Genomic DNA, 23,017 nt, shown 5'->3' with positions numbered 1-23,017 from the left:
GCTTAATAGTTGGCAAGGTGTTCTTTTCGTGAAATGCTGCTCCTTTTTCTCTCCAAACATGCCTTTGCTGATTGTGGCCAAAGAGTTCTATTTTAACTTCATCAGTCCACAGCACTTGTTTCCAAAACGCATCAGGCTTCTGTAGATGTTCTGCTGCATACTTCTGATGTTGGATTTTATGATGGGGACGCAGGTAAGGTTCTGCTGACTCTTCCATGAAGGTCTTGTCTGTGCAAGCATCGCTGCACAGTGGAACGGTGCACCACCACTCCTGAGTCTGCTAAATCTTCCTGCAGGTTTTTTGCAGTCAAATGGGGGTTTTGATTTGTCTTTCTGACCAGCATACGAGCAGTTCTTTCTGAGTTTTCTTGGTCTTCCAGATCTCATCTTGACCTCCACAGTTCCCCTGAACTGCCATCTCTTAATTACATTTCTCACTGTGGAAACTGCAAGCTGACAACGCTTTGCTATCTTCTTGTAGCCTTCTACTGCATTGTTGGCAGCAATAACTTTCATTTTCAGAGTCTTACACAGCTGCTTAGAGGAACCCATGGTTGTTGAGTGTCCGCAAGTGTGTGCACAAGGTTTGAAGAGTCAAAGTATTTGTAAAGCTTTGAAATTGGCATTTACTAATGACGGCTGTTGCCATGCATCAGATCTAACGAGCTGATTAAGGTCTGAAACCTTGTAAAAAGACTCTGGAACTCTTAGAGTGCCCAAACTTTTGCACAGTGCCATAATAATGTTTATATTTTTTATTTTTGTTCAATTTATGGCATAAGAAGTAACTATGCATCAATGTTTGCTGAAAATATTGTGCACTTTTTCCATTTCCAAGAGAGACTGTGTTAACATCTTTTCAATTAAAAAATCACCAAAATCTGTTATTTATCAAGGGGTGCCTAAACTTTTTTTTTCTTCAGTGAACAATTTTCCAAAAACAACAAAGAAAGTATATTCCAAAAAATTATTTTTTTAAAAGTATTTTTGGATTTTTTAAAAGAAAGATTTCTTTATGAAGACAAAACTGATTTAAGTTTTGTTAAAAAAAAAAAAAAAGAAGTAAAAAACAAAAATTAAAATCAGATTCAATATTACAATATCATTGAGAGTAGATACATCTAAAAACTACAGACAAGCTAATATCTACTATCAGATATAATAAAGAATAAATAAATTAATAAGGAATATTTTCTCATTTTGTGTTTATCTGAACAGAGTGTTTAATTGGCTCATTAATATTCAAATGTATTCAAATTCTTCACAAAATCTAAATTATAATTCTCATGCAAATTAATGAAAAAGTCCATGCCAGTTGTGAAATAGAGTAAATGTTACATGTACAAAGCCTTACAGAGTAATGCAGGGTGTGTGTGTGTGTGTGTGTGTGTGTTCATGTGTTCATTCTCCTGTGTATATCCTCTTAATTAGTCTACTATCCACAAACGATGCATTAAATGAGCCATGGTGCTCACTGAGACACACACACACACACACACACACACACACACACACCCCTCATGTGAAGGAACAGGTGATAAACAGAAAGAAAGCGAGAGGAAGAAAGGCAGAGGCTTTATGAGCGAAGCTGATTGGAGACGATTCAGCCACGTTGGAGTGTGTGAAGTTATTTTTATTGCCCCTTTATAGCCGCTTTCCAGGAAGTGCCCTAAAGCCTACGCTCTTTTACACTATTTAACAGGACACGGAGGGTTATAACCTGTTATAAGATGCGATGGTTGTGTATTTTCTCATGGAGGCCTAACACAATGTGTGGAAGTTAGCACGTTAGCTCCAGTGGCTAATTTAGTATCTATAAACTGTGAGGATGAATTGTGAATAAGGCAAAAATTAACGCAGCGAAGATTTTTTAGTAATGTACAAGTGAGGAATATTTCATATTCACGATCCATAGTGGATGTTAGGAGGAAACTAGAGAATCCTGATGAAACCTGCTCAAACTCAGGGATTAACAGCAGCTCGGGGGAGCAGGGAGCGTTTTTTTTTTTCTTTTCGATTTTTATTTTTGTCTTAATATTTATTTTAATTTTAATTTTGTCTGAATCATTTTTCATGTAAACAATAATTTTTTTTGTTTTCATTGTCAATTACATTTCTGTTTTTTTTTTGTTCTGCAATTTTTGTTTCAGATTTTGTTTCAGTTTAGTTTCAAAAGTATCAAGAAACAGCAAATAAACTATCAAGTATAAAATACAACTCAAGTGACTAAAGTGATGTTTAAAGTGACAAAGTGAATTTAAGTGCCAACCCCCCCCAAAAATTTCTCAATCTTACATTTTTAGCATAAAATATCATTTATTCAAGTATTTTTAAATGTGATAAAATCTATGATGACACCTACAGAGATGTGTGAAGGCTTTTGTGAAGTTCTGTTTTTTATTTTTATTTTTATGTGAACCGTTAAAGTGATCTTCAAATGTATTAAATAAATATATTTTTGAAAAAAAATAATGACATTTATTTTACCTGAAAGTTAATTAAATTTGTACTTAGCGTGAAGAGAAATGTAAAAAAAATAACTAAATAACTAACTAACTAAATAAATAAAAGTCTCTAAAATGCTACATTTTACAATCTATGTATTTTATTTATTTTATATATTTTTGTACACATTTCTTTTTAAATTTAAGTCTTTGTTTAATGCTAACAGAATTTGAGTCAAAAGAACTTTACAAAAAAATGTAAAAATAACAAAAACAAAAAGATGACGCACATGATATAATATCAACATTGTAATAATTTACGTTAGTTTACTTTTCTGAGATTAAAAATGAATTTCTTATGTTTTTTAATAATTCCACACTCAGTAAGAGCCAGTGAACTGATGTTCAAATTTTGTACTTACATTTCAAAATATTTCTACAAATGTTTCTTTAAATCAACAGCTCTTCATTGCAGAATATTTCTATTTTTTTAAAAAGCAAAAATCAAAATAAATGATGTGTTTATTAGTAATAAAGTCAGCACTGAAACGAGGTCCTCACGAGGGTTTTATTACGTGATATTAATGTGTCCAAACACAAGAGGTCAAACGAGGACAGATAAACAAAAGGAAAATAAAACGCTGTGTGTTTAAAGGTCTACACTTTCACCCAGGGATCTGAGGACTGGAACGAGACCCTGCGTCTTTATAACCTTTTATTACTCTTCTCAGGACCAAAAGGAGGGAAGCCAGCGAGAGCTTTCGGGTGATCTGGGACGGAGGATTCGAGCTAACGGACTTGAAAGGAAAAGTGAATAAAAGAATGTTATAGATGGCTGTTCATTTTGAGTTTGTGTTTATTCATAGAGTAAAAACGCAGCTTTACGTCTGCATGCTTCCAGATTTCACTTCCTGTGAACGCAGAACCTCAGCGGTGTGTGTCATAAAACCATAAAAGTAATGCTTTGTGTGTGTGATGGCATCTTTAATGCGTCCTATAGAGGCACTGAGGCATTTATGAGCCACACTTTGAAAGCATTTATGGCTAGCATCCTGCCATAGCACTTAACACACACACACAAACACACACACACCTTCTGACTGTAAAGTCAGTCAACAAATTCCTATGATGTAAGCACAGACACTTAAGGAATTTAACGTGATCTCATCAGATTTGTACTTATTTCTAGTGATTGTTTAGCTTTTGTTGATTTTTTTTATCCGTCTAAGTAACTTCCTGACGGAAACAATTTGATGCAGGTGATTGTTTAGAGCTGCTGTAACGTAAGTGGAAACAGGAACTTGTTTTGGAACTTCTATTCGTTTTAGTTTTAGTCATTTTCACTGTAAATTGAATGCTCTGGAAGTCTAAATAAAAAAAATGTAACTAATGAATCATTTGCTTTTTAATAATTTTAGTTGTTTTCTGAGGCAAAATGTGTAAATGCATGGTTTTGGAAGTATGAGAGAATTTCCTAGAAAGAAAGGTCAAAATGTTATAGTAGCTAACTGAGTAGCTAGCTCAGTGAGCTAATAAGCTAGTTACATAAGCTATGTTATTTTATGACAAACTAGAGTTCAGTGTTATATTCCTCAGTGTTCAAATCATACTAAAGTATATTAAAATATATAAAGTACTGGAAACGTTATAATAACCAACAAAAAAAAGACATTAGGTTCTAATTCTATGAGAACTAGCATTAAGACATTTAGACTTGTCTAAATATTGGAAATTTTGACATAAAATAAGTTTAGAGCTGCTATAACGCAAGTGAAAACAGGAACTTGTTTCATGGAGGTTCCATAATGTTACATGTACACAACAATACGGTAAAAATGATTAGTTATTGATGGTCATTTGCTGTGGTATCAGAGGAATTAAACACTGCTGCCTTAGGAAAATAATCAACTTCAGCTAGGAAACAGTAACTGACCGTTACACACTCTGATCGTTTTACTATCCCAGCACAACACGGTGGTTTATTTCATGACTAATGAGGACCTCATACACGGTGTTCTATTAGCATTTTAACAGAAAAATCACACACAGTTTGTTTCCTATCACAATGGGATTTATTTGTGTTGTATCAAATAACTGTATGCTCACGCATGTCTATTATTTATCAGACGCCCTTATCCAGAGCAACTTACATTTTATCTATTTTTATACAGCTGAGGGTTAAGGGCCTTGCTTAAGGGCCCAACAGTGGCAGCTTGGTGGACCTGGGATTCAAACTCACAACCTTCTGATCAGTAGCCCAACAGCTTACCACTAAGCTACGACATCCATGATACTATTTTGTTATCAGCCAAAGCGTGCCTGATTCCCAAACCACACCTTCTCTAAACAACAACAACAACACTGTCTAGGGTCACTATTTTGTCTAGAAACAAGCAAAAAGAGAATTAATAAAGGAACGTTGAAGGAGGATTGCTTGAACAGAAACAAAGAGACCCAGAGCCACAGGGCAAAATCTAGCTGTCCCAGCAGTAATCTTACCATTAACTGGATTCAGGGATCTGCTGCACGTGAAAGCAGACGCATTTGATTTCCCTGCTGACTCTGATTGGCTGTTTCTTATTGATTTTCTGAGAGATGAATCCTGTAGTATGAAGCTCTCTGCACCTGGTACCAAGCCTCACACCAAAGGATTCATCTCTTAGACAATCAGACAGGCTCGAGAATATCGGAGCCTCGACCATCACTCGATGCTATCGTTTAATAACATAAACTAATATACTGTTTACTTCATTTAACACTGAACGCAAATCAGTGAAAAGTGAAAGTGGGCCGGGTTAGTCAACATGCTAATAAGGGTGTGTGTGTGTGTGTGTGTGTGTGTGTGTGTGTGTGTGTGTGTCTATGAAGTCCCCCGCTCAGCCGCAAAACAAAGGGCAGGAGACGAAATACCTTCACTATCTGTACCACAGGGGGGGTCAGAGAAGTGGTGTGTTTGGACCACAGGGGGGTCAGAGAGCTGTGTGTGTGTGTGTCTGTGTGTGTGTGTGTATGGGGTGGGGGGTGGAGTTTCAGATAAATGGATAACAGAGAAAATCAGCATTTCAAAAGGGACACCGGAATGAGATAGAGTGGACTTGCTATCACTTGCTATCTCTCTCCGATAAGATCCCGTCCATCCTCCTGAGTATAGTGCGTCCTGATTGGCTAACAGCTGTGGAGTCGGTAACTGGTTGGCTTTCTAAACATTCATTTTAATATATCTTTTCATTTACATACTTTAGCTGAAATTAAATACGTTTTCATTAATTTTTCTAAAAAAAAAAAAGTTTGTTATTGCTTCATTTTACTGCATGACACGTATTTATTGCTTAATCAGTAAATCATTTTCTTTAGAATATTTCCGGAGAACCTTATTGTACATATGCTGTGGAAGACTAAATTAAAAAAAAAATGTAACTAACGAATCATCTGCTTTTTAATAATTTTAGTTGTTTTCTGAGGCTAAATATCTATTTATTTTCTAGTTTTCAGTTATTTGTTCATATCGTTTTATGATTTAATTTTACTTTTGACTCTAAAGTCAGGAATGTGGGATCATCAGATATACATATACATGTCTAAATGCATGGTTTTGGGAGTGTGAGGAAGAATTTTCTAGAAAAACATGGTTAGCTTGGTGCTTATGAGCTAATAAGCTAGTTCACAGATACACTATATTGCCAAAATTCAGGTGTTGTTTTTCAGGGGTTGGGCTCGGCCCCTTAGTTCCAGTGAAAGGAACTCTTAATGCTTCAGCTTCATACCAAGACATTTTGGACAATTTCATGCTCCCAACTTTGTGGGAAAAGTTTGGGGATGACCCCTTCCTGTTCCAACATGACTGCACACCAGTGCACAAAGCAAGGTCCATAAAGACATGGATGAGAGAGTGTGGAGTGGTCATCCCGATAGAATACCTGTGGTGTGAATTACAGCGGAGACTGTGAGCCAGACCTTCTCGTCCAACGTCAGTGCCTGACCTCACAAATGCGCTTCTAGAGGAATGGTCAAAGATTCCCATAAACACACTCCTAAACCTTGTGGAAAGTCTTCCCAGAAGAGTTGAAGCTGTTATAGCTGCAAAGGGGGGGACAACTCCATATTACATTCATGTTCATGTAAAGACAACATCCGAAAACTTTTAGCAACATAGTGTATATTTTAGCTATGTTAAAGGTAACACAGCTAATTTCATGCTTTATTTTATGATTAACTAGAGTTCAGTGTTATATCTATACTTATATGTCATAGCATTAAGGACGTGTCTAATTATTGGAAGTTTTACTAGCAGTGCTAACTAGTCATGAATTAGGGTTTGGGACAGAGCATTGGTGTTTACAATTTGTTGCATATCTCAGATCTCAGTTCCTTTAACTCCCTGCTCCACACACACACACACACACACTCCACCTTATGGACTCTTCAAATAGCGCTGAGCAGTGTGACATCGGTGATAGCGCTGCTCGATTAGCATTCTAATAGCACTGATAAGAGACCACCAATGAGATAAAAACACACTCATGATGACTCTCGTGTGTGTGTGTGGTTTGCAATCACCTTATCAGAGGCACCACACCCTGTTCACACACTAACCCTCATAAGCTCGTTCCCACCGAGGTTCTGAAATCTTTACAACAATCTAAAGATCTCACGAGTTCTCAGACTCTCCTGAAGTTGATCTCAGATGACAGTTCCAGAATGAGTTCCTGAATGAGTTCCTGAATGAGTTCCTGCCACACTGTGGAACTGTGTCTGGCACAGTGGCAGGACAGAACAGCGGGCAGTAATGCGCAGACTCTGAAGCAGGAAGTAAAAAGGTTCTTGAATTTATAGTTTAGGGAATAAAAAGGAAAGATGGTGTAAAGATTCCAGCTGTGGGATCAAGTTCCTGAAACGGTTCCTGTAGTGGAAATGTGCCTCAAAGTTCCTGAACTGGAAACATGAATTAAAAAGGTTTCTTAAAATGGTGCTAGTGAGTTCCAATGTGTGTGTGTGTGTGTAATACAATTAGATTATGCAAAGCAATGCTAACTCTTTTCTGGGTGTCTATCACAAGCACACACACACGCACACGCGCACACACACACACACACACACACACACACAGGGTAACCTGAGAACAACACAGGCACGTTTTGTGTGTGTGTGTGTGTGTGTGTGTCAATAGCTGATAACCGCTGATCATGAATAGCTCAGATGAGGGATCATTAGAAAGACAAGTGATACGTGAGACCCCCCCCAACACACACACACACACACACACACACAGTCCACTCATAAAAACATTAATTTGCTGAGATAGAGATATCTCAAACGTACACACACACACACAACCTGTCACTGAACAATTGTGCATTTTACAAAAGGAGATCATTAATCCGACTCATCCTCTTAAAAACACTCGTCTGCATTCCCACACACACACACACACGCACACACAAAAGCGTTAATGTTTTACCTTAGTGAATTAACTCAAAGGGTGCACACACACACACAATCTTCTGTGTGTGTGTGTGTGTGTTATTTAATAGCTGTCTTTATGTAAGACAGCTGACATGTCAGCAGAGGCATTGTCCTTTTTCGGACCGTTCCGGTCCCCCCCTCATCCAACCCCAACACCAACCCCACCCCACCCCCCAACACAGAGCTTGCTGACAGCAAACTGGTTCAAACACTATTTTCAGCACCTGCCTATGTCTCTGTCTTTCTCTGTGTGTGTGTGTGTATGTGTGTGTGTGTGTAATAATAGTAGTTCTGGGGGAATGCTTGGCTTTGCTTTGACATCCAGACACGGCCTGAGACAAAGGTCAAGTGTGTGAGATTACTGCAGGAACAAGACTGTTAACATGATTGACAAGGCCACATGCACACACACACACACAAACACACACACAAATATGATTGTGACACTTGAAGTCACTGTTAACGTCTTCTTCATCTTTTCACACACAGAAAAATAGAAAAATAAAACACACATACATGAGTGCACACACACAGGAGGAAAATAAACACCATGCTAATATGATTAGAGGTAGGTTATGTATAAGGTATTATCAGGTAAAGGTAGTGCATAGGGGTAGTATGTAGGGGTAGTTAGTAATGATAGAGTGTAGAGTTAGTGTGCAGGGGTCTAGGGGTAGAAGTAGTGTGTAGTGATGGGGTGTATAGGTAATGTCCAGTGATATGGTGTAGGGGTATGCTATAGGGGCAGTGTGTAGGGCTATTGTATAGTGATAGGGTGTAGGGGTAGGGGCAGTGTGTAGGGCTATTATATAGTGATAGGGTGTAGGGGTAGGGTGTAGGGGCAGTGTGTAGGGCTATTGTATAGTGATAGGGTGTAGGGGTAGGGTGTAGGGGCAGTGTGTAGGGCTATTGTATAGTGATAGGGTGTAGGGGCAGTGTGTAGGGCTATTGTATAGTGATAGGGTGTAGGGGCAGTGTGTAGGGGCAGTGTGTAGGGACATTGTATAGTGCTAGGGTGTAGGGGTAGGATGTAGGTTTAGAGAGTAGTGGTAGTGTATGGGGAAATGTATGTATAGTGTGTAGTGATATTGTCTTGGGGTAGGGTGTAGGAGGAATGTATTAGGGTTTAGTGATGTACACCAAATCACTATACACACCCTATGACTATGCGCTCCCTCATAAACTCCCCCATACACTGCCCCCACACCTTATCACTACATACTAACCCTACTCCCAATCTCTACACTCCCCTTACACCCTATCACTGTACACTCCCCCATACACTCCCCCTACACCCTATCACTGTACACTCCCCCTACATCCTATCACTACATACTCACCCTACTCCCAACTTCTACACTATATCACTATACCCTATCAGTATACACTCCCCCATACACTCCCCCTACACCCTATCAGTATACACTCCCCCATACACTCCGCCTACACCCTATCACTGTACACTCCCCCATACACTCCCCCTACACCCTATCAGTATACACTCCCCCATACACTCCCCCTACACCCTATCACTGTACACTCCCCCATACACTCCCCCTACACCCTATCAGTATACACTCCCCCATACACTCCCCCTACACCCTATCACTGTACACTCCCCCATACACTCCCCCTACACCCTATCACTGTACACTCCCCCATACACTCCCCCTACACCCTATCACTGTACACTCCCCCTACACCCCATCACTGTACACTCCCCCATACACTCCCCCTACACCCTATCACTGTACACTCCCCCATACACTCCCCCTACACCCTATCACTGTACACTCCCCCATACACTCCCCCCTACACCCTATCAGTATACACTCCCCCATACACTCCCCCTACACCCTATCACTGTACACTCCCCCATACACTCCCCCTACACCCTATCAGTATACACTCCCCCATACACTCCCCCTACACCCTATCACTGTACACTCCCCCATACACTCCCCCTACACCCTATCAGTATACACTCCCCCATACACTCCCCCTACACCCTATCACTACATACTCACCCTACTCCCAACTTCTACACTATATCACTAAACCCTATCAGTATACACTCCCCGATACACTCCCCCTACACCCTATCACTGTACACTCCCCCATACACTCCCCCTACACCCTATCACTGTACACTCCCCCATACACTCCCCCTACACCCTATCACTACACACTCACCCTACTCCCAACCTCTACACCATACCCCTACACCATATCACTAAATCCTAGTGTAGCGACAGGGTATAGGGGGAGTGTATTGTGGGGGAGGGTTTAGTGATATGGTGTAGGCGTAGGGTGTAGGGCACACCTGTATACCGCATGTCTGGATTCAGACTCAGGCCTCTCCACAGTTACTGAGGAAACTTTTATATGCCTGATTTATGGCACACCCTTCTTACTTTTACTGTCTCAGACCCCAATAAAACGTGACTGTGTGTGTGTGTGTGTGTGTGTATGTGTGTGTGTGTGTTCGCGTGCACAGACACTAATAAATCATGTTATTGTGGCCAAAAGAGCAGAATAATGCAGGCTTCACATCCCAAATAGTGCACACTTCACAATTCCTTTGAATTATTTAGTAACGTTTTCAGCAGAATGTGGAACTTTCTGAAAAGATAAGCACAAACAGGAAACAACGCGCATGAAACAGGAATCACTTCTCACGTTTGAAACATCAACATTTTACCTCAGATTTGTCAAGAAGTATTAAGAAACAGCTTTGCATGACTAGAAAATGCCACAATTACCGATTTTACTGATTGATGACGCAACCTAGCTTTGACGAACCATGACAAATCTTTTAATTGGTCTTTTTCCTATGAAAAGGTCAACACACTCGCCGATTCAACTTGTGAGAACAATTGCTAAGCAACCAGGAAACACTGACTTCAAGCAGAAGTTCGTTTAGCAGTTTAGCTAGCTAGTATGTAGCTATGAGCTAAATGTGAGTCTAATGTGTCCGAAACACTGACCTCACGTGTTAAAAAATTCCCAAGAAAAGATTGCGTATGGCTAAAAATGCACCGTGATGACCGATTTCGTTCTGGAGATTCACACTGGATGTCATTTAGGATGGAACATTCGCAAGGTTTTGAACCTGTGAGAAATTTAGTTGGAAATACAGATGCTTAGCAGAAGCTAGTGCAGCGATTTAGCTAGCTATCATGCAGATGCTGTACAAACACACAGGCAGTGAAAGTGAGCCCGAAAGTGTCCAAAACATCAATTTTTACCTCAGATGTACGGCTGAAAATGCACCGTACTTATCGATTTTGCTCTTGCTAATCGTTCTGTAGCTCAAAAAATAAAAAAAAACCTACAAGCAGTTAAACAGCAGCAATAAAAAAAGAGTCTGAAGTGTCAAGAACATCAACATTTACTTTTTATATACACTTAGCATTAAGAGCTAACTGGATCTCAATAGGCTTTATTACATGATTGGCTGTTTAGTAGCGTGCATCTAAAATCAAAGCAGGGCATGTACACACACGCACACACACACACACACGGCTGAACGGATGTATGGGTTAGTTGATGGCTCGCTGTGCTCTGTGATCGTTGGGCTTTGCCTTTCATAAATAACCTCGCTCTAATCTAATCAGTGTTAATTATTCATATCATCGTTCTGCTTAGAGGCTGAATTATTTATAGATACAGATCCAATATGGCTGCCGCACCAGGCCTGGTATATAAATACACAATACCTGTGTGTGTGCGCCATGTTTATGCTCCTACTGAGTGTCTCAATAGGTGAACACAGAAAACCTGTTTGAAGGCATTAAATCATAATGTGAGAGAGAGAGAGAGAGAGAGAGAGAGTGTGTGTGTGTGTTGCTCTATGGGGAAAGTTACACTCTGATAAATTATTTGTAATGTGGTATTCTAGGAGCTGAGTGAAAGATAGGCCCTCTATGTACTCTAGGTGTGTGTGTGTGTGTGTGAGAGAGAGAGAGAGAGAGAGAGAGAGACTAAAATACATATAACAAAATTTGAGCTCATTAAAATTCAAATGCAGTTTTAAAGCATTTTGACAGCACAAACAGACAGACAGACAGACAGACACACACACACGCACACATACACACACACACACACCACCTGGTAACAACTTACAAAATGTCTAATTTGGTTTGTGCTTTCATTTTTCCAATTGAATAAATCAGCATTTTGAAGTCATATGTGAGAACTTTGATGTACAAATTTAAAGGTGAGAGAAGAAGGGGTCCCATAGAGAGGGGGGGGAGAGGGAGAGACAGAGACAGAGAGAGAGAGAGAGAGAGAGAGAGAAAGGGGGAGAGAGAGAGGGGGGGGAGAGAGAGAGAGGGAAAGAGAGAGAGAGAGAGGGAGAGATGAGAAAGAGGGAGACAGAGAGAGAGAGAAGGAGAGGGAGAGAGAGAGGGAGAGAGAAAGAGAGAGGGGGGGTGAGAGAGAGAGGGGGGGAGAGGGAGGAAGAGAGAGAGAGAGAGAGGGAGAGACAGAGAGAGAGAGAGAGAGAGAGAGAGAGAGAGAGAGAGAGAGAGAGAGGGAGAGAGAGGGGGGGTGAGAGAGAGAGAGATGAGAGAGAGAGAGAGAGAGACAGAGAGGGAGGGAGAGGAGAGAGAGGGAGGGAGAGAGAGAGGGAGGGAGAGGAGAGAGAGGGAGGGAGAGAGAGAGGGAGGGAGAGGAGAGAGAGGGAGGGAGAGGAGAAAGAGAGAGTTACTGAGTGAGAGAGAGAGAGAGCGCTCAGCAGAGAAGAGAGACAGAGGGTCAATTAGAACCAGCGGTGTGCAAGCTGAAGCTGATGAGAGGAAATTAGCCGTCGTCTGGCCACGACATACACGCGCACGCGCGCGCACACACACACACACACACACACACACACACACACACACACACACAGGCTCCTCAGCATTCGCCAACCACAAGCTGCTTTTAATTAGACAGATATATAGCATGTAAAACTGTGTGTGTGTGTGTGTGTGAGTATGTGCACATATGCAGCCGAAAGACTAAAGAACTGTTAGTTAAAAATGTAGAAAAGGTTATAGGAAAGGAGCCTCACACATACAAAACCTAATTTCAACCTCAAACCACAAGTAAATCAGCTAACAACTAACAGTGGCGGTTTAACACACACACACACACACACACACACACACTAATTAAGGCAATGTTGGTGTAAATCAAAACAGATGGTCCGCCTCACGCCCACACTGTATAAACGCTGCAATTATCAAATCAGCTTGGAATAACACACTTCTCACTTTGGTGTGTGCGCACAGACAGACACACACACACACACACACACACACACACACACACACACACACCCCCCGAGAGCTGTGAGGTGAGAGCTTACTTTAGACTTTAGACACATCTCTCCTGCTGTAGCGCTCTAATCCCAAATCCAGAACTATCTGTACCCTGCTCGAGACCCTGTCTTTGCTTCCCAGGAATCTTCCGGAAAATTGGGATGTTTCTAACAGTCATCACTCAGTCCAATCACGGACATCAGGACCTTCAGAACATCAGGTGCAGGAACATTTTACGCTGATATTTTCTGGGACTCTGGAACTCGGAATTTCAAGGAATTTTGGGAACTATCGGTACTTTTCCAGGATTGGTTCTTTATTAGAAACTCACAGAGCTGCTGCACTTACAGGAACCCTGGGATCTTTTTTCCAGGAACTCTGGAACTAAACGCACTTTTCTAGAACCAAAAACTTTTTAGACACCAATGGATTTGTCTTGGGTGGCTTAGTGGTTAGCACTGTTGCCTCACAGCAAAGAAGCCCTGGGTTTGAATCCCGGGTTCGAACAGGCAGAGGCCTTTCTGTGTGCGGTTTGCATGTTCTCTCCGTGCCTGTGTGGGTTTACTCCGGGTACTCCGGTTTCCTCCCACAGTCCAAAAACATGGACATTAGGTTGATTGGTAATTCTAAATTGCCCAAAGGAGTGTGTGTGAGTGTGTGTGGTGGTCTGTCTATATGTGTGGCCCTGTGATGGACTGGTGACCTGTCCAGGGTGTACCCCTGCCTTTCAATCTGTGTGCTGGGATAGACTCCAGCCCCGTGACCCAAATTAGGAATAAAGCGGGTATAGAAGATGGATGGATTTGTCTTGGAATGTTTTTTTTTCAGGAACTCAAACTATGTGTGTTTTTCCATTATAGGAATTTTTAAGAAATTCGGGCACTTGTTCAGGAACTATATGTGCCTACAAACAGGAACATTTTCACCCACCCACACGGACGTCTCCTCAAATAGGTGTTCAGGAACTTTAAAGCTCCAGGTACTTTTCCAGTACAGGAATCCTTTTTAAATCACGTCGCCTTTTTCAGGAACTCGGGATATATTGGTACATTCCCATCATAGGAAGCATTTTAGGAACCCTGGGAATTGATCAGGAACTCTAGGTACATTTTCACTATAAAAAGCTTTTAGGAAGTCATGCATTACCTTTGCATTACAAGCCAAGGTACTATAGGCATATTTCTACTGCAGGAACATTATTGGAAATACATGGACTTTTTTCAGGAACCCTGCATTTCTAATATAGGAACCTTTTCAGGCACTCATGGACTCAGGAACTATAGGCAGATTTCTAAATTTTAGAACCTAAGGAAACTATAAGGACCTCAGAAACTTGAGGAAAGCAGAAGCTTTTACAAGAACTTTAGACATGTTCTGTGAAAGTTCCTGGGTTCTTGAAAAGGTTCCTTGTAATAAACCTTCCTAAGGAGTTCCATCTGGTGCTAGCATTAAGTGTATTAAGCAATAGTTCCTGATCCATGGAAATCTAGTAAATCTTGAGCGGGAAGTTAAAAAAAAAAAAAAAAAAAAAAACGGCCCAGAATCCAGACTGTACCAGGGCCCCATTTTCACCAAATCTCTCTCTCTCTCACACACACACACACACACACACACCCCTGAGGTTCTGTGATTTCACTTCTATTTATGGGGACCTTTGGTCCTCTTGTGAAGCTTACAAACCTGAACAGTACACACACATGTTCCAATCTCTCTGAATCCACAGGTATTCATGCCTGTGTGTGTGTGTGTGTGTGTGTGTGTGTGTGTGTGTGTGTGTGTGTGTACTTTTCACAGCTTGTCAGTCACGCTCTGGATGGCAGCCAAGGCTGTCCTGTCAATATTAAGACATCTTTTATTCAACACATGCTCATGTGTGTCTGTGTGTGTGTGTGTTAGATCTTGTCCTTGCACGAACTCATTGTGTGTGTGTTCTTCTACAGAAGGTATCTGAACAATGCACTGGACTGCATGCTGTTGTTTGGTATTCTGTATGTTCATAAACCAAGGTGACTTTGTGTGTGTGTGTGTATAAGGGAGAGTAGAAAAGTCAAACTCTGCCACCCAAGTGGAACTGTCTTCAGTGACATTCAAATGGAGACCACCAGCAATGAATCAAACCACATTTACATCACACACACACACACACACAGTCAAATACTGATGAAAAAATTTTGTGCTGACATTTTCTAGTATTGATAAATAATACGGTTGCACAAGCAATGCTGCCCTGAGAGGGATGTGTGTGTGTGTGTGTGTATATGTGTTTTGTAAGTCTTAAAGAAAGATAGCACTGCGTGTACAGGAAGTGGTTTGCAGAGAAAAAGTTTGTTCTGCAAGAGGGAACATGGTCAGTTCTCTGCAATCACAGAGAAAGAGGAAAAGAAAAACCCATGCTAATATTCACGTTTCTACCAGAAAGTTGTTCGTATGGAAGCTAACATTCAGCTATGTTACTCATTTCTGAGCCACTGATACATGTTGGAATTAGTTTTTGTTGTTATGAATGTTGAATATAGAATGAGGCAATGAAAGTTCAGCTAAGTGGCTACTGATCTGACTCAAATCCACTAGACACCACAGATTCTGGGAGGCGGGGCATAGATGAGGGGTGGGGTTAAGGATTAAACGAAAGAATCCGATGTTTTGTATTGCAGAGCCTAACGCACCTTAATATATGAGTTTGTAACAGCTGTTTGAGTTCCAGCAGCTATCATTCATTTGAGTTGAGTTGTTGGTACTCAATGAATGGCTTTTATTCAAGTACCTAATATTTTAATCAGGATTCTCTGAGTTGCTATTATCCATCCACCCATCCATCCATTTTCTATACCCGCTTTATTCCTAATTAGGGTCACGTGGGTCTGCTGGAACCTATCCCAGCACACATTGGGTGAAAGGCAGGGGTACACCCTGGACAGGTCACCAGTCCATCACAGGGCCACACATATAGACAGACAACCACACACACTCACACTATGGGCAATTTAGAATTACCAATCAACCTAATGTCCATGTTTTTGGACTGTGGGAGGAAACCGGAGTACCCGGAGTAAACCCACACAGGCATGGGGAGAACATGCAAACTCTACACAGAAAGGCCTCTGCCTGTTCGAACCCGGGACCTTCTTGCTGTGAGGCAACAGTGCTGACCACTAAGTCACCGTGCTGCCCCAGTTGCTATTATTCGAGTTGATAATATTTGAGTTGCCACCGTTCGAGGTGTTACTATTGAAGTTTCTTCTATTTGAGTTGCTGTTATTCGAGTTGATGATATTCTAGTTGTATATATTTGAAATGTTAATCTTTGAGGGGTTAATATTCAGGCTTCTACTACTTGAGTTGCTAAAATAGAAGAAATAGAAATAGTTTCTCCTATATAAGTTTCTACTATTTAAGCTGCTAAAATTGAAGAAATAGTAGACATAGTTTCTGCTATTTGAGTTTCTACTATACGAGTTGCTGGGGAAGTGGTAGCTCAGTGGCTAAGGCATTGGACCACTGATTGGAAGGTTGTGAGTTTGAATCCCAGGTCCAAGGTTGCGAGTTTGAGTCCCAAGCTGCTACTGCTGGGCCCCTGAGCAAGGCCCTTATCTTATTTTATACAACCAAGCAGTTGAGGGAGAACAATGTAAGTCATTGTGGATAAGGGCATCTGCCAAATGCCAGAAATGTAAATGTATTCGAGTTGATAATATTTGAGCTGTCACTGTTTGAGTTTTTACTAGTAAAGTTCCTATAATTGGAGTTGCTAATATTCTAGCTGTTAATATTTGAAATGTGATTCTTTGAGTTGTTAATGTTCACTTTTTTGAACTATTAACTATTTAAGTTGCTAGAATTTGAGTTGTTATCATTTGAGTAGCTAAAATCCAAATCACTAATTCAAGTTTTTTAATATTTGACTGGTTTGTCTGTGCACCTGTCTATCTCTCTACTGGTCTGTCTGTGTACCTGTCTGTCTCTCTACTGGTCTGTCTGTGTACCTGTCTGTCTCTCTACTGGTCTGTCTGTGCACCTGTCTGTCTCTCTACTGGTCTGTCTGTGCACCTGTCTGTCTCTCTACTGGTCTGTCTGTGTACCTGTCTGTCTCTCTACTGGTCTGTCTGTGCACCTGTCTGTCTCTCTACTTGTCTGTCTGTACACCTGTCTGTCTCTCTACTGGTCTGTCTGTGTACCTGTCTGTCTCTCTACTGGTCTGTCTGTGTACCTGTCTGTCTCTCGACTGGTCTGTCTGTGCACCTGTCTGTCTCTCGACTGGTCTGTCTGTGCACCTGTCTGTCTCTCGACTGGTCTGTCTGTGTACCTGTCTGTCTCTCGACTGGTCTGTCTGTGCACCTGTCTGTCTCTCGACTGGTCTGTCTGTGTACCTGTCTGTCTCTCTACTGGTCTGTCTGAGTACCTGTCTGTCTCTCGACTGGTCTGTCTGTGCACCTGTCTGTCTCTCTACTGGTCTGTCTGCGTACCTGTCTGTCTCTCTACTGGTCTGTCTGTGTACCTGTCTGTCTCTCTACTGGTCTGTCTGTGTACCTGTCTGTCTCTCTACTGGTCTGTCTGTGTACCTGTCTGTCTCTCTACTGTTCTGTCTGTGCACCTGTCTGTCTCTCTACTGGTCTGTCTGTGTACCTGTCTATCTCTCTACTGATCTGTCTGTGCACCTGTCTATCTCTCTACTGGTCTGTCTGTGTACCTGTCTGTCTCTCTACTGGTCTGTCTGTGTACCTGTCTGTCTCTCTACTGGTCTGTCTGTGCACCTGAATGTCTCTCTACGGGTCTGTCTGTGCACCTGTCTGTCTCTCTACTGGTCTGTCTATGCACCTGTCTGTCTCTCTACTTGTCTGTCTGTCTCTCTACTTGTCTGTCTGTGCACCTGTCTGTCTCTCTACTGGTCTGTCTGTGCACCTGTCTGTCTCTCTACTGGTCTGTCTCTGTACCTGTCTGTCTCTCTACTGGTCTGTCTCTGTACCTGTCTGTCTCTCTACTGGTCTGTCTGTGCACCTGTCTGTCTGTGCACCTGTCTGTCTCTCTACTTGTCTGTCTGTGCACCTGTCTGTCTCTCTACTGGTCTGTCTGTGTACCTGTCTGTCTCTCTACTGGTCTGTCTGTGTACCTGTCTGTCTCTCTACTGGTCTGTCTGTGTACCTGTCTGTCTCTCTACTGGTCTGTCTGTATACCTGTCTGTCTCTCTACTGGTCTGTCTGTGCACCTGTCTGTCTCTCTACTTGTCTGTCTGTGCACCTGTCTGTCTCTCTACTTGTCTGTCTGTGCACCTGTCTGTGTCTCTACTTGTCTGTCTTTGCACCTGTCTGTCTCTCTACTTGTCTGTCTGTGCACCTGTCTGTCTCTCTACTTGTCTGTCTGTGTACCTGTCTGTCTCTCTACTGGTCTTTCTGTGTACCTGTCTGTCTCTCTACTTGTCTGTCTGTGTACCAGTTTTTTTTTTAATATTTGACTTCTTTATTCATGTTCCTTAAAACATCCCATACTTCCAGCACCAACAAAGGCATTTTCTAAAGAAATGAAAAGACACACACACACACACACACACACACACACACAGCATGCGGGTGTACTCACTGGCTGGTGAGGGCGTGCTGTACCCGCTCACAGACATGGTGGGCATCGAGGGTGGCGAGAGCCCACCAATCACGTGAGGGAGGAAGTAGGAGAAGTGAGCCACAGGGAAGCCCTTCCCCGACATGGCCGCTGCAGTACACGTATAATCCAAAGAATCCAAAATGGCCACTTCAGGGAAGAGTCACGGGGATTCCTCCCCCATCCAAAGTGTGTACATATATATGTGTGTATTTGTGTCTGTATTCGTGTGTGTAAAAGGCTCCAGATCCTTTGTTTGGTTTCTTCTCACTGAAGGACGACTCTGTAGTGTTAAAAACAGGGGGAAAAGTGGATGGAGGGATGAAGAGATGGACGGAGAGATCGCCGTCCTATAGCGGCGTCTGGGTCGGTGACGGAGAGAGAAGACGACAAGTTAGAAAGAAATCCGATGTTCAGAGGAGCTTCTAGAAGATTCCCTTCTGTAATTTGAAATGAAGTGAGCAGCCATTAGTTTTATGTCCTCTTTTCCCTGAGAGAGAAAGAGAGAGAGAGAGGGAGAGAGAGAGAGAGATTTAAACATTAAACCTCGCAAATTGTGTGTGTGTGTGTGTGTTTAAATGCAATTAACAGTCATGCTGGCTCTGAGAAACAAGAAACATCCTCTTCATCCTAATTAGTGCTTGGGAATGATCACACACACACACACACACACTCCTTATTGTTACTAGAAGATAGACAGAGGAGATATATAAATTGAAAAAAAAAAAACCTTTCAGTGGTCATTAATTATGTCTGAATCAGAGGATAATGTTCAATTAAAAAGAGAATAGTCAGGAGGTGGCTAATGAGGCACAGGCTCTAGGATTTACATTCAGACCTTCATTACATCAAAGATTTACCATTCAGATGGCGTGAATATTAATGAGCTTCATATTTACATGAACGAGTAGAAGTAGTGTGTTTGTGCACCTGTCTGTCTCTCTACTGTCTGTCTGTGCACCTGTCTGTCTGTGACTCTATGGGTCTGTCTGTGTACCTGTCTGTCTCTCTACGGGTCTGTCTGTGTACCTGTCTGTCTCTCTACTGGTCTGCCTGTGTACCTGTCTGTCTCTCTACGGGTCTGCCTGTGTACCTGTCTGTCTCTCTACGGGTCTGCCTGTGTACCTGTCTGTCTCTCTACGGGTCTGCCTGTGTACCTGTCTGTCTCTCTACGGGTCTGCCTGTGTACCTGTCTGTCTCTCTACGGGTCTGCCTGTGTACCTGTCTGTCTCTCTACTGGTCTGTCTGTGCACCAGTCTGTCTCTCTACTGGTCTGTCTGTGCACCTGTCTGTCTCTCTACGGGTCTGCCTGTGTACCTGTCTGTCTCTCTACGGGTCTGCCTGTGTACCTGTCTGTCTCTCTACGGGTCTGCCTCTGTACCTGTCTGTCTCTCTACGGGTCTGCCTGTGTATCTGTCTGTCTCTCTACTGGTCTGTCTGTGCACCAGTCTGTCTCTCTACTGGTCTGTCTGTGTACCTGTCTGTCTCTCTACTGGTCTGCCTGTGTACCTGTCTGTCTCTCTACGGGTCTGCCTGTGTACCTGTCTGTCTCTCTACGGGTCTGCCTGTGTACCTGTCTGTCTCTCTACGGGTCTGCCTGTGTACCTGTCTGTCTCTCTACTGGTCTGTCTGTGCACCAGTCTGTCTCTCTACTGGTCTGTCTGTGCACCTGTCTATCTCTCTACTGGTCTGTCTGTGTACCTGTCTGTCTCTCTACTGGTCTGTCTGTCTCTCTACTCATCTGTCTGTGTACCTGTCTGTCTCTCTACTCATCTGTCTGTGCAACAGAATCATTTAGTTGAAATCAGTCAGCAAACATGAGTTTCCACAGACCTGTGTTAGGTGACACTGCACACACACACACACACACACACACACACACACACACACACACACACACACACAGGGACTGTTTGCTTTTGAATAAATAAATATTATCAAAATTCAAACAGAACATGAGGTATAAAAGTTTTTCTCACCCACACACACACATACACACACACACACACACAGGGAACAGATGTGAACCTGGATGACCCAACACCACTGGTGTCATAATTCTGATTGACCGTAACCTTGCACAAGACACACACAAAGTGTGAAGAATGTTGAAACAACCATTTTTGACATCTTTTTGGGTGCTACCACAAAAGTGCTAATCCAAGGTTGAGGAAATAGCCACACACACACACACACACACACACACACACACACAAATGAATTAAAAAAATAATAATAAAAAATAAAAAATTCCCAATAATTCCCCAAATTCCTGTTCTTATATTTCATTACAACTAGAATCTAGCTACTAAATTTATTTTTTAACATCAGCTTATACATTTCACAAAAATACCTTAATAATAATAATAATAATAATAATAATAATAATAATAATAATAATAATAGCTTTTTAAATGAGTATAGAACCTCATTAACAATTAGCTCATTAAATATAAATGAAGCTCCGCCCCCTTGTTCTTCCAGGAACGCCCTTCAAACAGGAAGGTCTCACTACTATAACTAGAATGTTGCATTTACAGAATAAAATGTGAGCGTGATTGCGAAAAACAAAGCAATATGTTGCTTAAACTATTGCGAGACATTCTCAAATAATATACTCCACCCTGTCGGGTCTCAAACCCGGGTCTATAGCATGGTAGGTGAGCGCTCTACCATATAAGCTAAACTGCATCTTATAATATTACTGAGATCAGTGGAGTAATGTTTTACATGCATAGCATCTACCGATAACCTCCGAGAAAAACCGAACTAGTGTGTGTGCTCTCCTTAAATGTCCGTACGGAAACCAGGAAGTGAAGTCCGTGAAAAATTCACATAAAATAAACTACAACACTTATCAGCATGAAAAGTAATAGCACACTTAAGCACAACATGAGCAACCATGTTTCTAGCTATTATCGTTTAGGACTAGTAGCGTGCCGAGGAAACCGGAATAATAATAATAATAAAGAGTGACGATAACAAGAGTGTGATTGCGTAATAAAGCTTAAACATATTTGTCTCAGATCGAGGATCTGATCATGAGAAAGGACATTTGCTCTGACAGAGTGATCAACACACACACACACGCACACACATGCGCGCACACACACACACACACACACACACACACACACATACATACACACACAGACCCCTGTCCAGCTACTTGTCACCAGAGAAGCTCTGTGACATTTGTGCCTCTATCAAAAAGGTCACGCTGTAATTATCTTAAATGCCAACGAGTGTACACCTGCAGAAACACACACACACACACGACACCTGTCCAAGTGTGTCGCACTGAGTGTGTATTTGTTTGTGTGTCCAAAGCTAATGTTCTGTCCCCTAGAGAGCAATCATATGATCCAAAACACACCCTAAGGTGATCAAACACACACACATATACACATATAAACACACACACACACAAACGCCCAGCCAACAGCTCACGGGATGTACTCATCCACAAAGGTCAGAGGTTGTGATTGAGGTGGGAAATGTAATAAGGAATACACACACACACACTTAGACACAACAGGCCAACCAAAGGGTCCATATATCTTTGGCTTGACGTGACTGCATGTCAAAGCCACTGTCTCCCTGCTGTCTGTCTGTGTGCGTGTGTGTGTGTGTGTGTGTGTGTGTGTGTGTAGGATCCTGTTATTGACACAGCTGGCTGAGAGGAAGAGAATGCCTGATATGAAATATGAAGAAATCAGTGACCAAGGGAGTGGACCGAAAACCACTCACACACACACACACACACACACACACAGTGGTTTGGGCTGCGGTTTTGCTTTTTCACCCACTCCGCTAGGACAGATGACTAGAACAGTGACTAAAACAGGGATACAATCCAGGACAAAAGGCTGGAACATCAGATGATCTAGCACAAAGCTTAGGACAGATGGCTAGGACAATACCTCAGACAGATGTTTAAAACCTTGGCTAGGACAGACGGATAGGACAGATGTTTTAAATCTCGGCTAGGACAGACGGCTATGACAATACCTCAGACAGATGTTTAAAACCTCGGCTAGGACAGACGGATAAGACAGATGTTTTAAACCTCGGCTAGGACAGACGGCTATGACAATACCTCAGACAGATGTTTAAAACCATGGCTAGGGCAGACAGCTAGGACAAGACATCACAGAGATGTTTAAAACCTCGGCTAGGACAGACGGCTATGACAATACCTCAGGCAGATGT

General features: G+C 42.0%; 1 protein-coding gene across 5 annotated transcripts in view; it reads right to left on the bottom strand.

The window, feature by feature from the left end:
• Positions 1–23,017, bottom strand: part of raraa (retinoic acid receptor, alpha a) — a 90,321-nt gene that overhangs the window by 21,986 nt on the left and 45,318 nt on the right. For 3 of the 5 annotated variants that reach the window (XM_058406234.1, XM_058406233.1, XM_058406235.1), the window contains one exon: positions 18,788–19,295. The exons of the other annotated variants lie outside the window; for them this stretch is intronic. In XM_058406234.1, the coding sequence (XP_058262217.1) occupies positions 18,788–18,911 (124 nt within the window). In that variant the 5' untranslated portion in view covers positions 18,912–19,295. The remainder of the gene's footprint in view (positions 1–18,787; positions 19,296–23,017) is intronic. 5 annotated transcript variants of the gene reach the window in all.

Source organism: Hemibagrus wyckioides, linkage group LG13, assembly GCF_019097595.1.
Source record: "Hemibagrus wyckioides isolate EC202008001 linkage group LG13, SWU_Hwy_1.0, whole genome shotgun sequence".
Classification (NCBI taxonomy): Eukaryota; Metazoa; Chordata; class Actinopteri; order Siluriformes; family Bagridae; genus Hemibagrus; species Hemibagrus wyckioides.
This window is presented reverse-complemented; position numbering and strand designations above follow the sequence as displayed.